This window comes from Taudactylus pleione, unplaced genomic scaffold (assembly GCF_031769625.1).
Source record: "Taudactylus pleione unplaced genomic scaffold, aTauple2 ptg000139l, whole genome shotgun sequence".
NCBI classification, from domain to species: domain Eukaryota; kingdom Metazoa; phylum Chordata; class Amphibia; order Anura; family Myobatrachidae; genus Taudactylus; species Taudactylus pleione.
The window spans coordinates 6,281,926-6,295,364 of NW_028284541.1; the positions used below are offsets into that span (position 1 = coordinate 6,281,926).

Genomic DNA, 13,439 nt, shown 5'->3' on the forward strand with positions numbered 1-13,439 from the left:
CTGTACATATTGCTGCCTCAGTACTTTCCTCTTCTCTTACAAACACATATGAGCTTTTAAATTATCTAAACACATTGACAATTACATCCACAACCTCTCGCCATAACAAACATTCAGTCAAATCCCACAAATATATTTATATCTCGCTCCTGTTGCTTCTATTAGCTGGTGACACATCTCCAAATCCAGGCCCAACCCACATGCCACACCCTCAACGAACTATAAATCCAGCTAACCTCATAAACATTGCGTGCCTCCCTTCACCATCCAAGTCACTAAAATGTGCCTTATGGAATGCACGCTCTGTCTGCAACAAACTAACATCCATCCATGACCTCTTTATTTCAACTAACCTCAACCTTCTGGCAATAACAGAAACATGGCTCACACAATCAGACACTGTCTCCCCTGCTGCACTTTCACATGGTGACCTACACTTCTCACACACCTCCAGGCCTGGCAATTGTAAAGGAGGTGGGGTAGGAATATTACTCTCCCAATCTTTCACATTCACAGTTCTCCCACAGGTACCTTCACTCACATTTACATCATTTGAAGTACATTCTATCAGGACTTTCACCCCTTTCTCTCTGCGAGTTGCTGTTATCTATCGCCCGCCTGGGCCACCGCAACAATTTTTGGAACATTTTTCAGCCTGGCTCCCTCACTTCCTATCCTCAGACATCTCCACCATCATTATGGGTGATTTCAATATCCCCATTGACAGTCCACAATCTCCTCATGCCTCCAAACTACTCTCTCTAACCTCCTCTCTTGGCCTCTCCCAATGGACTGACTCCTCTACTCATAAGGAGGGCCACTGCCTTGATCTTGTATTTACCAGACTATGCTCAGTTTCTGATTTCACTAATGCTCCTTTCCCTCTCTCAGATCACAATCTTATCACCTGCACACTTTCCTCCATTACATCAACCTCAATGTCAGTGAAATCAACCAAACCTCCTAAAACCCGCAGAAATATTAATGTGATTAACTTTCAACAACTATCTACCTCTCTACAACAACAACTCTCACCAATTTCTGCACTCACTTCTCCTGAGACTGCTGCATCACAGCTAAACCAGATTCTAGTAAAAGCCCTCGATGAAGTAGCTCCAGCTACCCATTACACTCCGCGTAGACTCAGACGTCAACCGTGGCATTCTAACTTAACAAGGCATCTACAAAAACTCTCACGTAAAGTAGAACGTCAGTGGCGAAAGTCTCGCACTCCAAGTGACTTCCTCACATATAAGTCTATCTACAACTCTTATCGTACTGCTCTGGACACTGCCAAGCAAATATATTTCCAATCTCTTATCTCTGCTCAAGCCTCTAACCCCAAGCGACTTTTTAATACATTTAAACTGCTTCTTACCCCTCCCTCACCCAAGCCACCTGCTACTATCTGTGCACAAGATCTTGCTTCCTATTTCAAGGACAAGATTGATAATATCCAAAATGAAATGTTATTCTCTTCCTCAGCTAGTGACCTACTCAATTCCCTACCTGAACCCTCTGGCACATTCTCTTCATTTGACCCCACAAATGAAGATGAAGTATCTACACTCTTCTCATCTTCCTACTCTATTACCTCTCCTCTAGATCAATATACCCTCACAAATTAGTAAAGCTCTGTCTCCTGTGCTCATCCCAACCCTAACTAAAATCTGTAATCTCTCTCTTTCTACTGGCATCTTTCCATCACTGTTCAAGCTTGCAGTGATTACTCCCATTCTGGAAAAAAAAAATTCTGACCCTAACACTCTCTCTAATTACCGTCCTATCTCCCAGCTCCCATGCCCCTCCAAGCTACTGGAGAGACTTGTCTACACCCGCCTCACACACTTTCTTAACACCCACAACTTATTGGACCCACTTCAGTCTGGCTTCCGTTCCCAGCACTCCACAGAGACAGCACTGACTAAGGTAGTAAATGATTTGGTCACTGCCAAGGCTAAAGGCCATTACTCACTTCTAATTCTTCTAGATCTCTCTGCTGCTTTTGACACTGTTGACCACTCTCTTCTCGTACAAACATTACAATCCCTAGGTCTTAAGGACACAGCCCTTTCTTGGTTCTCTTCCTACCTATCTGATCGCTCTTTTTCTGTTCGTTTTTCTGATTCTGCCTCCTCTTCGCTACCTCTATCAGTTGGAGTACCGCAAGGCTCTGTCTTAGGTCCTTTGCTATTCTCAATCTATACCACCTCTCTTGGCAAACTAATCCGCTCTTTTGGATTTCAGTACCATCTGTATGCGGATGATACTCAAATCTACCTATCCTCTCCAGATTTATTACCATCTGCATTGGTCCGTGTCACTGAATGTATTTCTGCCATTTCATCTTGGATGTCATCTCGCTACCTGAAACTTAATATTTCTAAAACAGAATTAATTATATTTCCACCGGCCAATAACCGTTACCAATCTGATCTCTTTATCACTATTGATAACTCAACAATCCACCCCACCCCACAAGCTCGCTGCCTTGGTGTCATCCTTGATTCTGAATTGTCCTTTGTTCCCCACATTCAATCTGTCTCAAAATCATGTTACATACATCTAAAAAACATATACAAAATTCGACCATATCTCACACAAGACACTGCAAAAACTAATCCATTCACTCATTATTTCCCGCATTGACTATTGCAATAGTCTCCTTACTGGTCTTCCCAAAAACAGGCTATCACCATTACAATCCATTATGAATGCAGCTGCGAGTCTTATCTTCCTTGCCAAACGTTCATCGTCTGCTGCCCCACTCTGTCAGTCCCTCCATTGGTTGCCCGTTTTCTACCGTATTCAATACAAAATACTGTTACTTACACATAAGGCCATTAACCGAATTACACCAACATACATCTCTTCACTCATCTCAAAATATCTCCCAACCCGACCTCTCCGCTCAGCACAAGATCTGCGTCTCTCATCCCCATGCATTACTTGCTCCCATTTACGGTTACAGGACTTTCTTCGGGCTGCACCCACTCTATGGAATGCCTTACCACACACAATAAGACTTACCTCTACTCTTCAATCCTTCAAGCGTTCCCTGAAGACTCACCTCTTCAGACAAGCTTATCAGATTCCAGAACCGACCACATAACCTTCATAGCTTCCATGTCTTATCACATCCCCTCTCACAGTCCACACATAACCTCACATATTGTCTTTCTTTCACAAACTCCTGACATTTTGCCGACATTCCTGTGTGACTGGATCATGCAGCCCACCAAGAAACTCTGCATTCTGGCCAGACCAAATTGCAATATATAGCACCTATCCTTGTGTATCAATGCCTATTTCCCTATAGATTGTAAGCTTGCAAGCAGGGCCCTCTTACCTCTATGTCTGTCTGTTATTACCCTGTTTTGTTCTATCAATGTTTCCAATTGTAAAGCGCAACGGAATATGCTGCGCTATATAAGAAACTGTTAATAAATAAATAAATAAAATATTCAATGACATATACATTACATTTCAGTAGTTCCCAATCTTATTGCAAAACCGCTCATATCACACGTTCCAGTTGTTTATTTCAGCAAACACCAATGTTAAAGTATATAATAAAGAACATTTATAATCTTGAAGAAAAAGTACATTTTAAAGCTAAACGAAAACATTTGTTTAACTTTTTATTTCATAAATAAAATATAGCTAATGCATGATCCCGATTGCGTTCTGTGAACTGTTTATAGCTGTCCATTCTTTGGCGCTGTACTTTGTCTGCTGGGTTGCAGCACATCCAGCCTGTGTGTGATACAGCCTAGCAAGCTGTTATATAATGGCTTATCTAAAATAGAATAAGATGATATTTGTATGCAATGTTTTTTTTTTCCCCTGTGATTTGTTGATTGCCATTGTCCAGCTTGTGTTGGCTCCTTCAGATTTCTTTGGAATCTTTGCTATGAATGCTGGGAGCTATATTTAGCATTGTTACATAACCATGTAATACGTTTCAAATCCAGATCTGCTGCCTCCATCTGTAATGCTTCCTTAGCTGAAAGCTACAAATTGCATTCTATCTTACATTCCATTCAGAATCACTAGCTGACTGCAGAAACATAACACTCAGGGGCTCGTACTGGGTAAGCCCTTTTACATGGCGTATACAACTACTGTATATTATGTGTGATCACAAAAATAAGCGTACACCTGTAACTCCCATGAGCACATTTACTATTGGGATTTTGAGCTTGATGAATTGGGCTCATAATGTGTCAATAATACAATATAGTAGCGCTAAATTGAATACACAATTATATAGATAATATAAATATATTCACTTTAATATAAAAATTATGCATACAATAATTAAAATGTCATATATGAGCAAAATGCCTCACCCTAGTGATTGTCCATATGAACATAGCCTGTTCCTATGTATACTTCCGGTTTCAATAATAAAATGAATAGAATGTGAAATTCAGTCTCCTTATTAGAGCTAGGACTGTCCAGTAGGTAGATATTTACCAAAAGCTTTTCACCGGTAGAGGGATGGTCCTATTAGCATACGGATTCTATGTGCAGAGCTTGGAGCCCTCAGATGTTCACGGTGTGTAGATCTGGTCCAGTCCAACGAGATTTAAAATTGGAATAAAGTCCAAAGCGATGGTAACACTTTTAGTGTTCGGCAAGTTGGTTCAGGCTTTAGATAAAAGTGTAGATCACGTTGTGGGTGATGGCATAAAACCTCTAAGGCGATTTGCTGTGTTGGTTGACGGCTTTTTAAAAAATGTGTCAATAGATTCCAATTCCGTACACCAGCAAAAATTATTAAAATCAAAACACTTACCTGACATATTCACTTATGTAGCATTGGGAACAATTGTGCCTCCATTCGCCCATGTCGGTTTGGTCCGCAGCCGCCAGGACTCCATCAACTTTCGAAGAGGAGGAGAAAGAAGGTTAGAGCTGAGGAGAGCAGAAGATGATTTTTTTTTTTCTTATTAACAGTTTCCTATATAGCGCAGCATATTCTGTTGCACTTTACAATTTGAATCAACATTAATAGAACAAGACTGGGTTGTAAAAGAGAGACATAAAGGTAAGAGGGCCCTGCTCGCAAGCTTACAATCTATAGAAAAAAAATAGGAAGAAGGTTCAGAGCAAGAGGAAAAGTGGGTTTGTGAGAGTCACAAGGTAAAGTGATTGTAGGGTCAAAACATAGGGGCACCGGTGCTCAGGGGGGTAATAATTGCCCGGACTTGATAGAGGGGCATGGCAGGTCTGCCAACCACCCTCCCTCTTTTACCTGTCAGCGGCAGTAGCAGCCTGTTTTGCCCCAGCCCATCACATGCTGCTGTGTGCTTGGCTGCGATGGCGTCAGGAACACTGCTGCTGCCAGTCACACTGATCGCACCCTCCCTTCTGGATTTGCCCCTGGCTGAAAGGTACGCAACGTCCCACTCAGGAGCGCGCTACTATTTTTTTGTATAGGGGCTTGGCCAAGCCACCTTACATTAGACAACGCCCACTGACAGTACCAAGGCCCGCCACAACTCTCTATGGCCCTAGGCTGGAGGATATATATAAAATAGGTAAAGTGAGGCAAAAGCCATCTTCAGATGGCATTAGCTGCTCGGGCCAAACACTATATTGATGTAAACAATTGTGGATATTGTATTAGACACTATCGATACAGTATGTTGATATAACAATGCAATTTACCTTAGGTCAGGTGCAATATAAAATGTATTTATTCATTGGTATATAAATAGTACTCTAAAATGTACAGGATAAAAATTATTATAAGCAACAGTGATAATGGCAGTATAAATATATAGCAATAATAGTAAAATGACATTTCATAAATGACATTTTATATTGCACCTGACCTATGGTAAATTGCATTTTTATATCAATATACTGTATTGATAGTGTCTAATGCACTATCCAGAATTGTTTATATCAACATACCGTATGGATAGTGTCTATCGAATACACTATCCAGAATTTAACTGCTGGATTTCACTAGATTGATTTATGCCAGTTAACACTGTGCACAGTATGTATAGATATTAATGCCCAGATTAATCAATGAGTGAAATTCTTATCACTTGTTACTAATCTTAAATTGTGCTGCAACCAATCAGCTCCTAACTGTATTTTTTTAAACAAATGACAGGAGCTGATTGGTTGGTGCAGCATTTAAGATTAGTAACGAGCGATGATAAGAATATCACTCATTGATAAATCTGGGCCTTAATTCTAATTGAAGCAGCGCTGAGATACCCAAATAGACCACTTTGCAGCACAGCTCTTTAGGGACTGGAGTATTCCTACACTCTCATAGCAGCACATCTCACCTGTCTGTATCTCACACCCCTCATTAGTGCAGTATCTACCTCATGCCCTGGGCAGCAGCATTGGTCAGACTTCTCTCTATATGGACCTGGTGGAGCTGTGCTAAAAACGCCCTTGTTGGTATAATACTAATTACAGAAAAGCTGGAAAATGCGTATTTCCACGAGCCTGCTGTACATTAATAGTATTATCTGAGGGTGGGTGGGAGAAGGTCTGACAAGATCCACAAAGACCAAACGGTTTTCCTTCTGCCTTGTCAAGTGATAAAGTTATGCTGCTCAGCCGTCAGAAGAGAGCTGAGGTAACAAGGTGCCTATTGTGACCCTCCTCATGTTGCCTTCTCTATGAGTAACTAGTCTGATTTTTTATTTTTTTTGCTGGTGTGAAAAACGTGTCGTTGCATGAGGCAGCAGTTTCATTAATCATTACTCTTACACAAAAAGGGGGAAAAAATGAGGCTGCTGCAAAGAAAAATATGATTGATGAGAAAGTGGTGAGGTGTGAAAGAGATTTTCCTGGAATGCAGTTTATGGAGAGAAAAATAATCCTTTGTGCCTGGTTCCAAGGTCAGAACTCCAATCCAATCCCAGTGCCTCAAGCCTTGAGCCCTGGGTTTAAGTCTGGGATATCTGCCCAATATACCAGTGACCACAGACCAGAATACCACAGACTGACTAGGAGCCATTATTCAGGATGAGAAATGTCCCATAGCTCCCTAGAAGCCCTCTAAAGTGCTCCTCCAGCCATACTGTTCTGAGCACCAGCAGATGTTATTTATCCTGTGCCTGCTAACAGGGCCTAGCGTAGTACTGCTTCGCCTGTCACAGAGTTCATGGAAACAGAAGGATAGCTCATTTCCAATGAAATGTACTTAGACTTTCTGTTGAAGAAATTGCATAACATACACAAATATACTTGTATAATATATAGTAAATTGATGTAACTTTAAAATGTAAATTGAAGGTACATGCATCTATTTGCACTCTGTAATTACTTTTTTATTGTACAGACTTCTGCTGTGCCTCTGATTGTAATGCTGGGTACACACTATGCGATATCTTTTGTACAGCTGAGGAATTACATGGCATAGTGCATCTGTCCGTGTGTACAGATGATATATCTGTGAACTACGTCGTTTACAAGACATATCAGGTCGGTCCTGCAGCACAGCTGATGCCAATATTTTGGTACATTTGCCAACCACCCGTACAATGGCCACAGGAACTGCCGACACTGGCATCACAACTGGGCGGGCAAATTTAAATGCCCGTCTAGTTGGGATGTCTGGCCAGACATATAGCGCGTCCGATTGGTAAGCGCGTATAGTTTACCAAAATGTCCGTCTGGGTCGGCCAAGTGTGTACCAAGCTTTATGCATAGAAATGCTGCATGTGGGATTGGATACGTGCAATACTCTGCCCAGGATACAGTAACTAATATGTAACAATAGGCCCTTCCACTCTGATCTTACAGTGACTGCCGCCTCTCCCCCTCCCTGATCACCTCCTCCTGGATTTCTTCCTTGCTTCTCCTGATCGCTGTAACTCACTCCCACACTCTTATCAGGCATTCTCCCAGACTCCATGCATTCAATCTCGCCCTCAAAACTCATGTATTCACCCAAGCTTAACACGCTCGCCTTATGTCTCCAGCAATACCAAACTGTTCCCATCTTTTATGTGTCCACCCATAGCCCCTCTAGCATATAAGTTCTTGTGAGCAGGGCCCTCTTTCCCTCTGTTGTCTGATGATTATAATTATGTATACTTGTGAAGTTATAGACTTGCCTGTACCTGTCCTTTATTATTATTATTATTATTATTATTATTATTATTATTATTATCATCAACCCTTATTTATACACACAGGTTCTGCAGCGCCTTACACAGTACATAAATGAGCACACAAGAAAAAGTTAATAGTAATACAAATCAATGCAGGACAAGGACGTGGTTTATAAACATTACTGCTTAACACAAGCAGCAGGGCCTCAGCAACCAAGTGTTAGGTGCCAATTGGGGAGTTAGGAGTAAATGATACTATAAGTAGGGGGAGGAGAAACACGTGAGGGACGAGGGCCCTGCTCGTGAGAGCTTGCATTCTTTATGAACACCTATGTACCATACTTGCTGACTTTACAGAACTCCTACCCGGGAGCGGCCCGGAGAGGAAATTCTGCAAACATCTTCAGGGGCGGAGCCGGACTGTAGCTGTCATTAGGCATGCACCACTAGTGGCCACCTATTAACAGGGCTGTCTTAACAGCAGTGCAGGCCCTGGGCAAGGCAATGCACTGGGGCCCCTATTAAACAATCTTCTGCAGGGGATGGGATGCTATCGGTGGAAGCTGTGCCAGGGAAGGGGGGTGTTGGCTATCGGCAGCAAAACAGAAGTCATTTACAGGAAAAAAACACAGTCTGAACATGTACAGTACAACAAATTTCCTATGCAGTGCCCCCAGTAGTGCCCCTTATACAGTGCCCCCAGTAGTGCTCCTTATACAGTGCCCCCAGAAGTGGTCTCCCTTACGCAGTGCCCCCAGTAGTAGTCCCCACTATGCATTGCCGCTAGTAGTAATCCCTCTATGCAGTGTCCCCAGTAGTAGTACCCCTATGCAGTGTCCCCAGTAGTAGTCCTCCCTATGCAGTGTCCCCAGTAGTAGCCCCCCTATGCAGTGCCCCCAGTAGTAGTCCACCCCTGCATTGCCTCCAGTAGTAGTCCCCTCTATGCAGTGCCCCCAGTAGTAGCCCCCCCTATGCAGTGGCCCCAGTAGTAGTCCCCCCTATGCAGTGGCCCCAGTAGTAAAACCCCTATGCATTGCCCCCAGTAGTAGTCCCCCTATGCAGTGCCCCCAGTAGTAATCCCCCCTTTACAGTGCCCCCAGTAGTAATCCCCCTATGCAGTGCCCCCAGTTGTAATCCCCCATGCATTGCCCCCAGTAGTAGTCCCCCCCCATACAGTGCCCCTAGTAGCGGCCACCCTCCCCAAACAGGGCCCCCAGTAGCAGCTCTCCCTATACAGTGCCCCTTGTAACGCCTCCCTCTATACAATGCCCCCAGTAGCAGCCACCGCTGACGGCTGTGTGTTTGTAAACTGTGTAGGGCAGACCGCTCTCACTGTGGTCCGCCCTACACTTGGGGCCCAGGGGACACTAGTGGGGGTGCAGCGGCAGCTATGGGCCCCTGCACCACAGCGGGCCCCGATGCAATGCACCGGCTGCACCGCTGCTAGTTCCACCCTGAGACGGTACCCACCTCTGCCTCCTCCCCATGCAGTACTATCAGTGGTAACAGCTATGCGATGGGGGGTAGAGGTGCTATCGGCCACGGGCCCTTGGAATCCTGGGGCCCTTGGGCAACTGCCCATTTAGCCTATAGGTAGAGACGGCCCTACCTATTCATGGCATGCGTGCCGCAGCGCCGCCCAAAATGGAAAAGGACACATCTGTATACAAACCTAGCTTGCTTAATTATCTAAACATTTAACATGTACAATGTAAACTATTTAATTTACTCTACTATAAAATAAATCTACTATTTACTATGCTTACAGATTACTTAATCATGAATGATATTTTAATTAAAATAATTTGCCTATAATCCTGCTACTACCTATTAAATTATATTTAATTTTATTTATCAATTACCTATATGGCAACAAAATAAAATATAATAAAAACTACAGAACATTTTTTTTATTTAGACTCTTGTATTGCTGTGAGTAATAGACACTTTAATGGATTTAATTTATTGCAGAGATCTGAAGCTGGACAACGTTTTGCTAGATCACGAAGGTCATTGCAAGTTGGCTGACTTTGGGATGTGCAAAGAGGGCATTCGTGAAGGATGTGCAACTTCGACATTCTGTGGGACACCCGACTACATTGCACCAGAGGTAATATTAATCTGAACATTATTCTTAAGTAAATAGAGGATCCTGAAGCATACTTGCCAACTCTCCGTGATTGTCAGGGATACGCACTGAAAGAGTAGCAATCTCCTTGACTCCCTGTAGAGTCTAGTAATCTGCCTGATTGCACCTTAACCCCATTATGAAGCTGTTATTTAAAAAAAAAAAAAAAAAAAAACCCAGAGATCTATACATTGAAATGGGATCATTAGTATTATTTCCCTGCATTGGTTATAAGGCACAATGATCCCTATGGCTGCAGGCATTTTCTGAAAAGTGTCAGTGTGTTTTCAAGTTAAGCCGCGTATCCACTTGCCGATTAAACAGAGTGATTGAACGATACGATTACAACATCGTAATCGTTCATGCGCTCATTAATCGTGTATAAATCGGCCAGTATAATCTCAGAAACGACCAGCGATGCGCACTCCCGCTGGTCGTTTCCGACATCAACCATCGCCTGAACATGCCGATGACAGATTGGCCATGTTCAGGGATGAGGGAGGGTGCCTGCACTGAACGACATATCGTTCAGTTTAGGCACTACAGGGGATGAGGAACGACTGTATGATTACAATGTCGTTCCAAGATCTACAAGTGGATACGCATCTTTAATCTTACTAACTGCTTTGGGGCTCATTTACACTTTGATGTAAATCAATTTTATGATAGGTCTCTCTCAGATGTAGCAGTACACGCCACTTAAACGCACACTCATAGGTGATGCTTTCACAATCTCCCTGAAATGCTTTTTCAAAAGTAGGCAAGTATGTCCTGAAGGTGTATGGTGTGGTTTCAAGGAAAAAAGTCAATCTGGAACAAAATTAATAATTGATTAAACACTTTGGGGACTATTTACTAAAGTGCAGGTTTTTAGAAGTGGAGATGTTGCCCATAGCAACCAATCAGATTCTACTCTACACTTATTTAGCACAGTCTATAAGGTAATAGCTAGAATCTGATTGGTTGCTATGGACAACATCTACACTTCTAAAACTCTCACTTTAGTAAATATATCCCTTTGAGTGTATTCTTCTCTTCGCATGTCTTTCTTTAAGGTTCTATCAAGATCATGGGGAACACCTGTAGCTCTTTGCACAAATAATAAAAGCCACAGGCCTCTGATAGAGAATTGGCTTAAATATGATGAGTAAAATTAACCTTAATATTATTACAAGCTGTATTAAATGTTGTTTTGCACAGTGATTCACTGTTCTCAAACCACCTGTACAAAGGAGTCTGTGTCTCCTATGGTTCATATCGGGACTAATTGTTCAGCATATTCCTTTGTCTGCCATACAATACGTTTGTAATTCCTACTATATTCAGTTCCATACCCAAGATGATAACCTTAAGTCCATTATGGACTGTCCTATGCCCCCTATTGACTGCCAAATGCCCAGCCTTAACCTGGTACTCTTCTACTGCTGCTTAAACAGTATTAACAAGGAGCCACCAGCATGGTCAAATTGTACAGCTCTAAGGTTGTTTCTTCTGTATAGTAAGCACAAATTGGCTTAAGTTATTTATTGGACGCTCAAACACATATCTGGATCATCAAATTGACAATTTTAGCCTCCTGCCAAGGGTCCAGTGGGCAATGAGGGGTCCAAATTACCTTAACCCGGTTTAAGTTTTTTTATGTTTTCTTGACCAGTTGAGGGGAGGAAGGGGCCTAAACCAGTGTGTTGCCTAGGCCCAATGTGGTCTTAACCTGGCTCTGCTCAAACATAATAGTGTAACCAATACCACAAAGCTTTTTTGGCTCAGAGAGGAAGCTTGGTACAATGGCTTGTTCCCCTGCCCCATGTGAAACTGTCCAAAGCCATGGGAGTTCCCCTGTCTCCAACTTAAGCTACACAATTGATTACAATGTTCTCTTTTGTATGCAGATTTTACAAGAGATGCTGTACGGACCTCTGGTGGACTGGTGGGCAATGGGCGTTCTTCTATATGAGATGCTTTGTGGTCATGCCCCCTTTGAAGCAGAGAATGAGGATGATCTTTTTGAAGCTATCTTGAATGATGAAGTTGCCTATCCAGCGTGGCTCTCCCAGGATGCCACAGGAATTCTTCAGGCCGTAAGTTTCTTTCTAGTGTCTTCCATAATGTCTTTCTCATCAGACACTTGGCATGATAACAATCTGCTGTATCGCATACCGAATAAACATAATTTCCATTGGTTCAGCAAAATTCTGTCACTTTTCACCATTATTTTTGTATGGATATTTCAAAGTCTGTCATTTTTTTGTATAGGTGCTACAAATGTGTTTACATTTGTATTTAATGCAACAATAGCAAGTTATTAAAGTATAATACATTTTAAGCAAATAGGCATTGACATGAGATGTTATTTAAAAACCACACAGCAAGAATATTCCTATCCAGAGCTCACCATCAACCGTTTGCTAGAACCTTTTTCTGACATCTACATGGGCTTTTTGATTATTTTTGTATTTATTTTGAAGTATGTCTGCATTATTATTATTATTATTATTATTATTATTATTATTTTTGATGGGGGAACAAAGATATATATATTTTTATGCTGAACATGTTAAATGAGACACATAGCTTGATATCGAAGTAAATATTTTGCTTATGATTAGTAAAATAAATGGATATAAGTTAATTTCTACAAGTAGCTGCTTTTCAGTACATTTAGGTATATGGGTAAGCGCTGTCATATTGCTCGCTTTGTTGATATACAGTCAGGTGCATAAATATTGGGACATTGACAGAATTTTCATATTTTGTCCTCTATTCACCACCACAATGGCTTTGAAATGAAACAAACAAGATGTGCTTTAACTGAAGTCTTTCAAATTTAATTTGAGGGTAATTACATCCAAATCAGGTGAACGGTGTAGGAATTACAACGGTTTCTAATTGTGACTCCCACTTTTTAAGGGGCCAAAAGTAATGGGACTATCAACTCAAAAGCTATTTCATGGACAGGTGTGGGCTATTCCCTCGTTATTTCATTATCAATTAAGCAGGTAAAAGGTCTGGAGTTGATTCTAGGTGTGACGTTTGCATTTGGAATCAGTTGCTGTCGACTCTCAATATGAGATCCAAAGAGCTGTCACTATCAGTGATACAAGCCATCATTACGCTGAAAAATCAAAACAAACCCATCAGAGAGATAGCAAAAACATTAGGTGTGGCCAAATCAACTGTTTGGAACATTCTTAAAAAGAAAGAACGCACCGGAGAGC

At 41.9% G+C, this 13,439-nt stretch overlaps 1 protein-coding gene across 1 annotated transcript in view; it reads left to right on the top strand.

Annotated features, from left to right (window-relative positions):
- Nucleotides 1-13,439, top strand: part of PRKCH (protein kinase C eta) — a 204,083-nt gene that overhangs the window by 176,207 nt on the left and 14,437 nt on the right. Inside the window, exons 11-12 of the mRNA XM_088473768.1 lie at nt 10,068-10,206; nt 12,114-12,302. Of these exons, the coding sequence (XP_088329894.1) occupies nt 10,068-10,206; nt 12,114-12,302 (328 nt within the window). The remainder of the gene's footprint in view (nt 1-10,067; nt 10,207-12,113; nt 12,303-13,439) is intronic.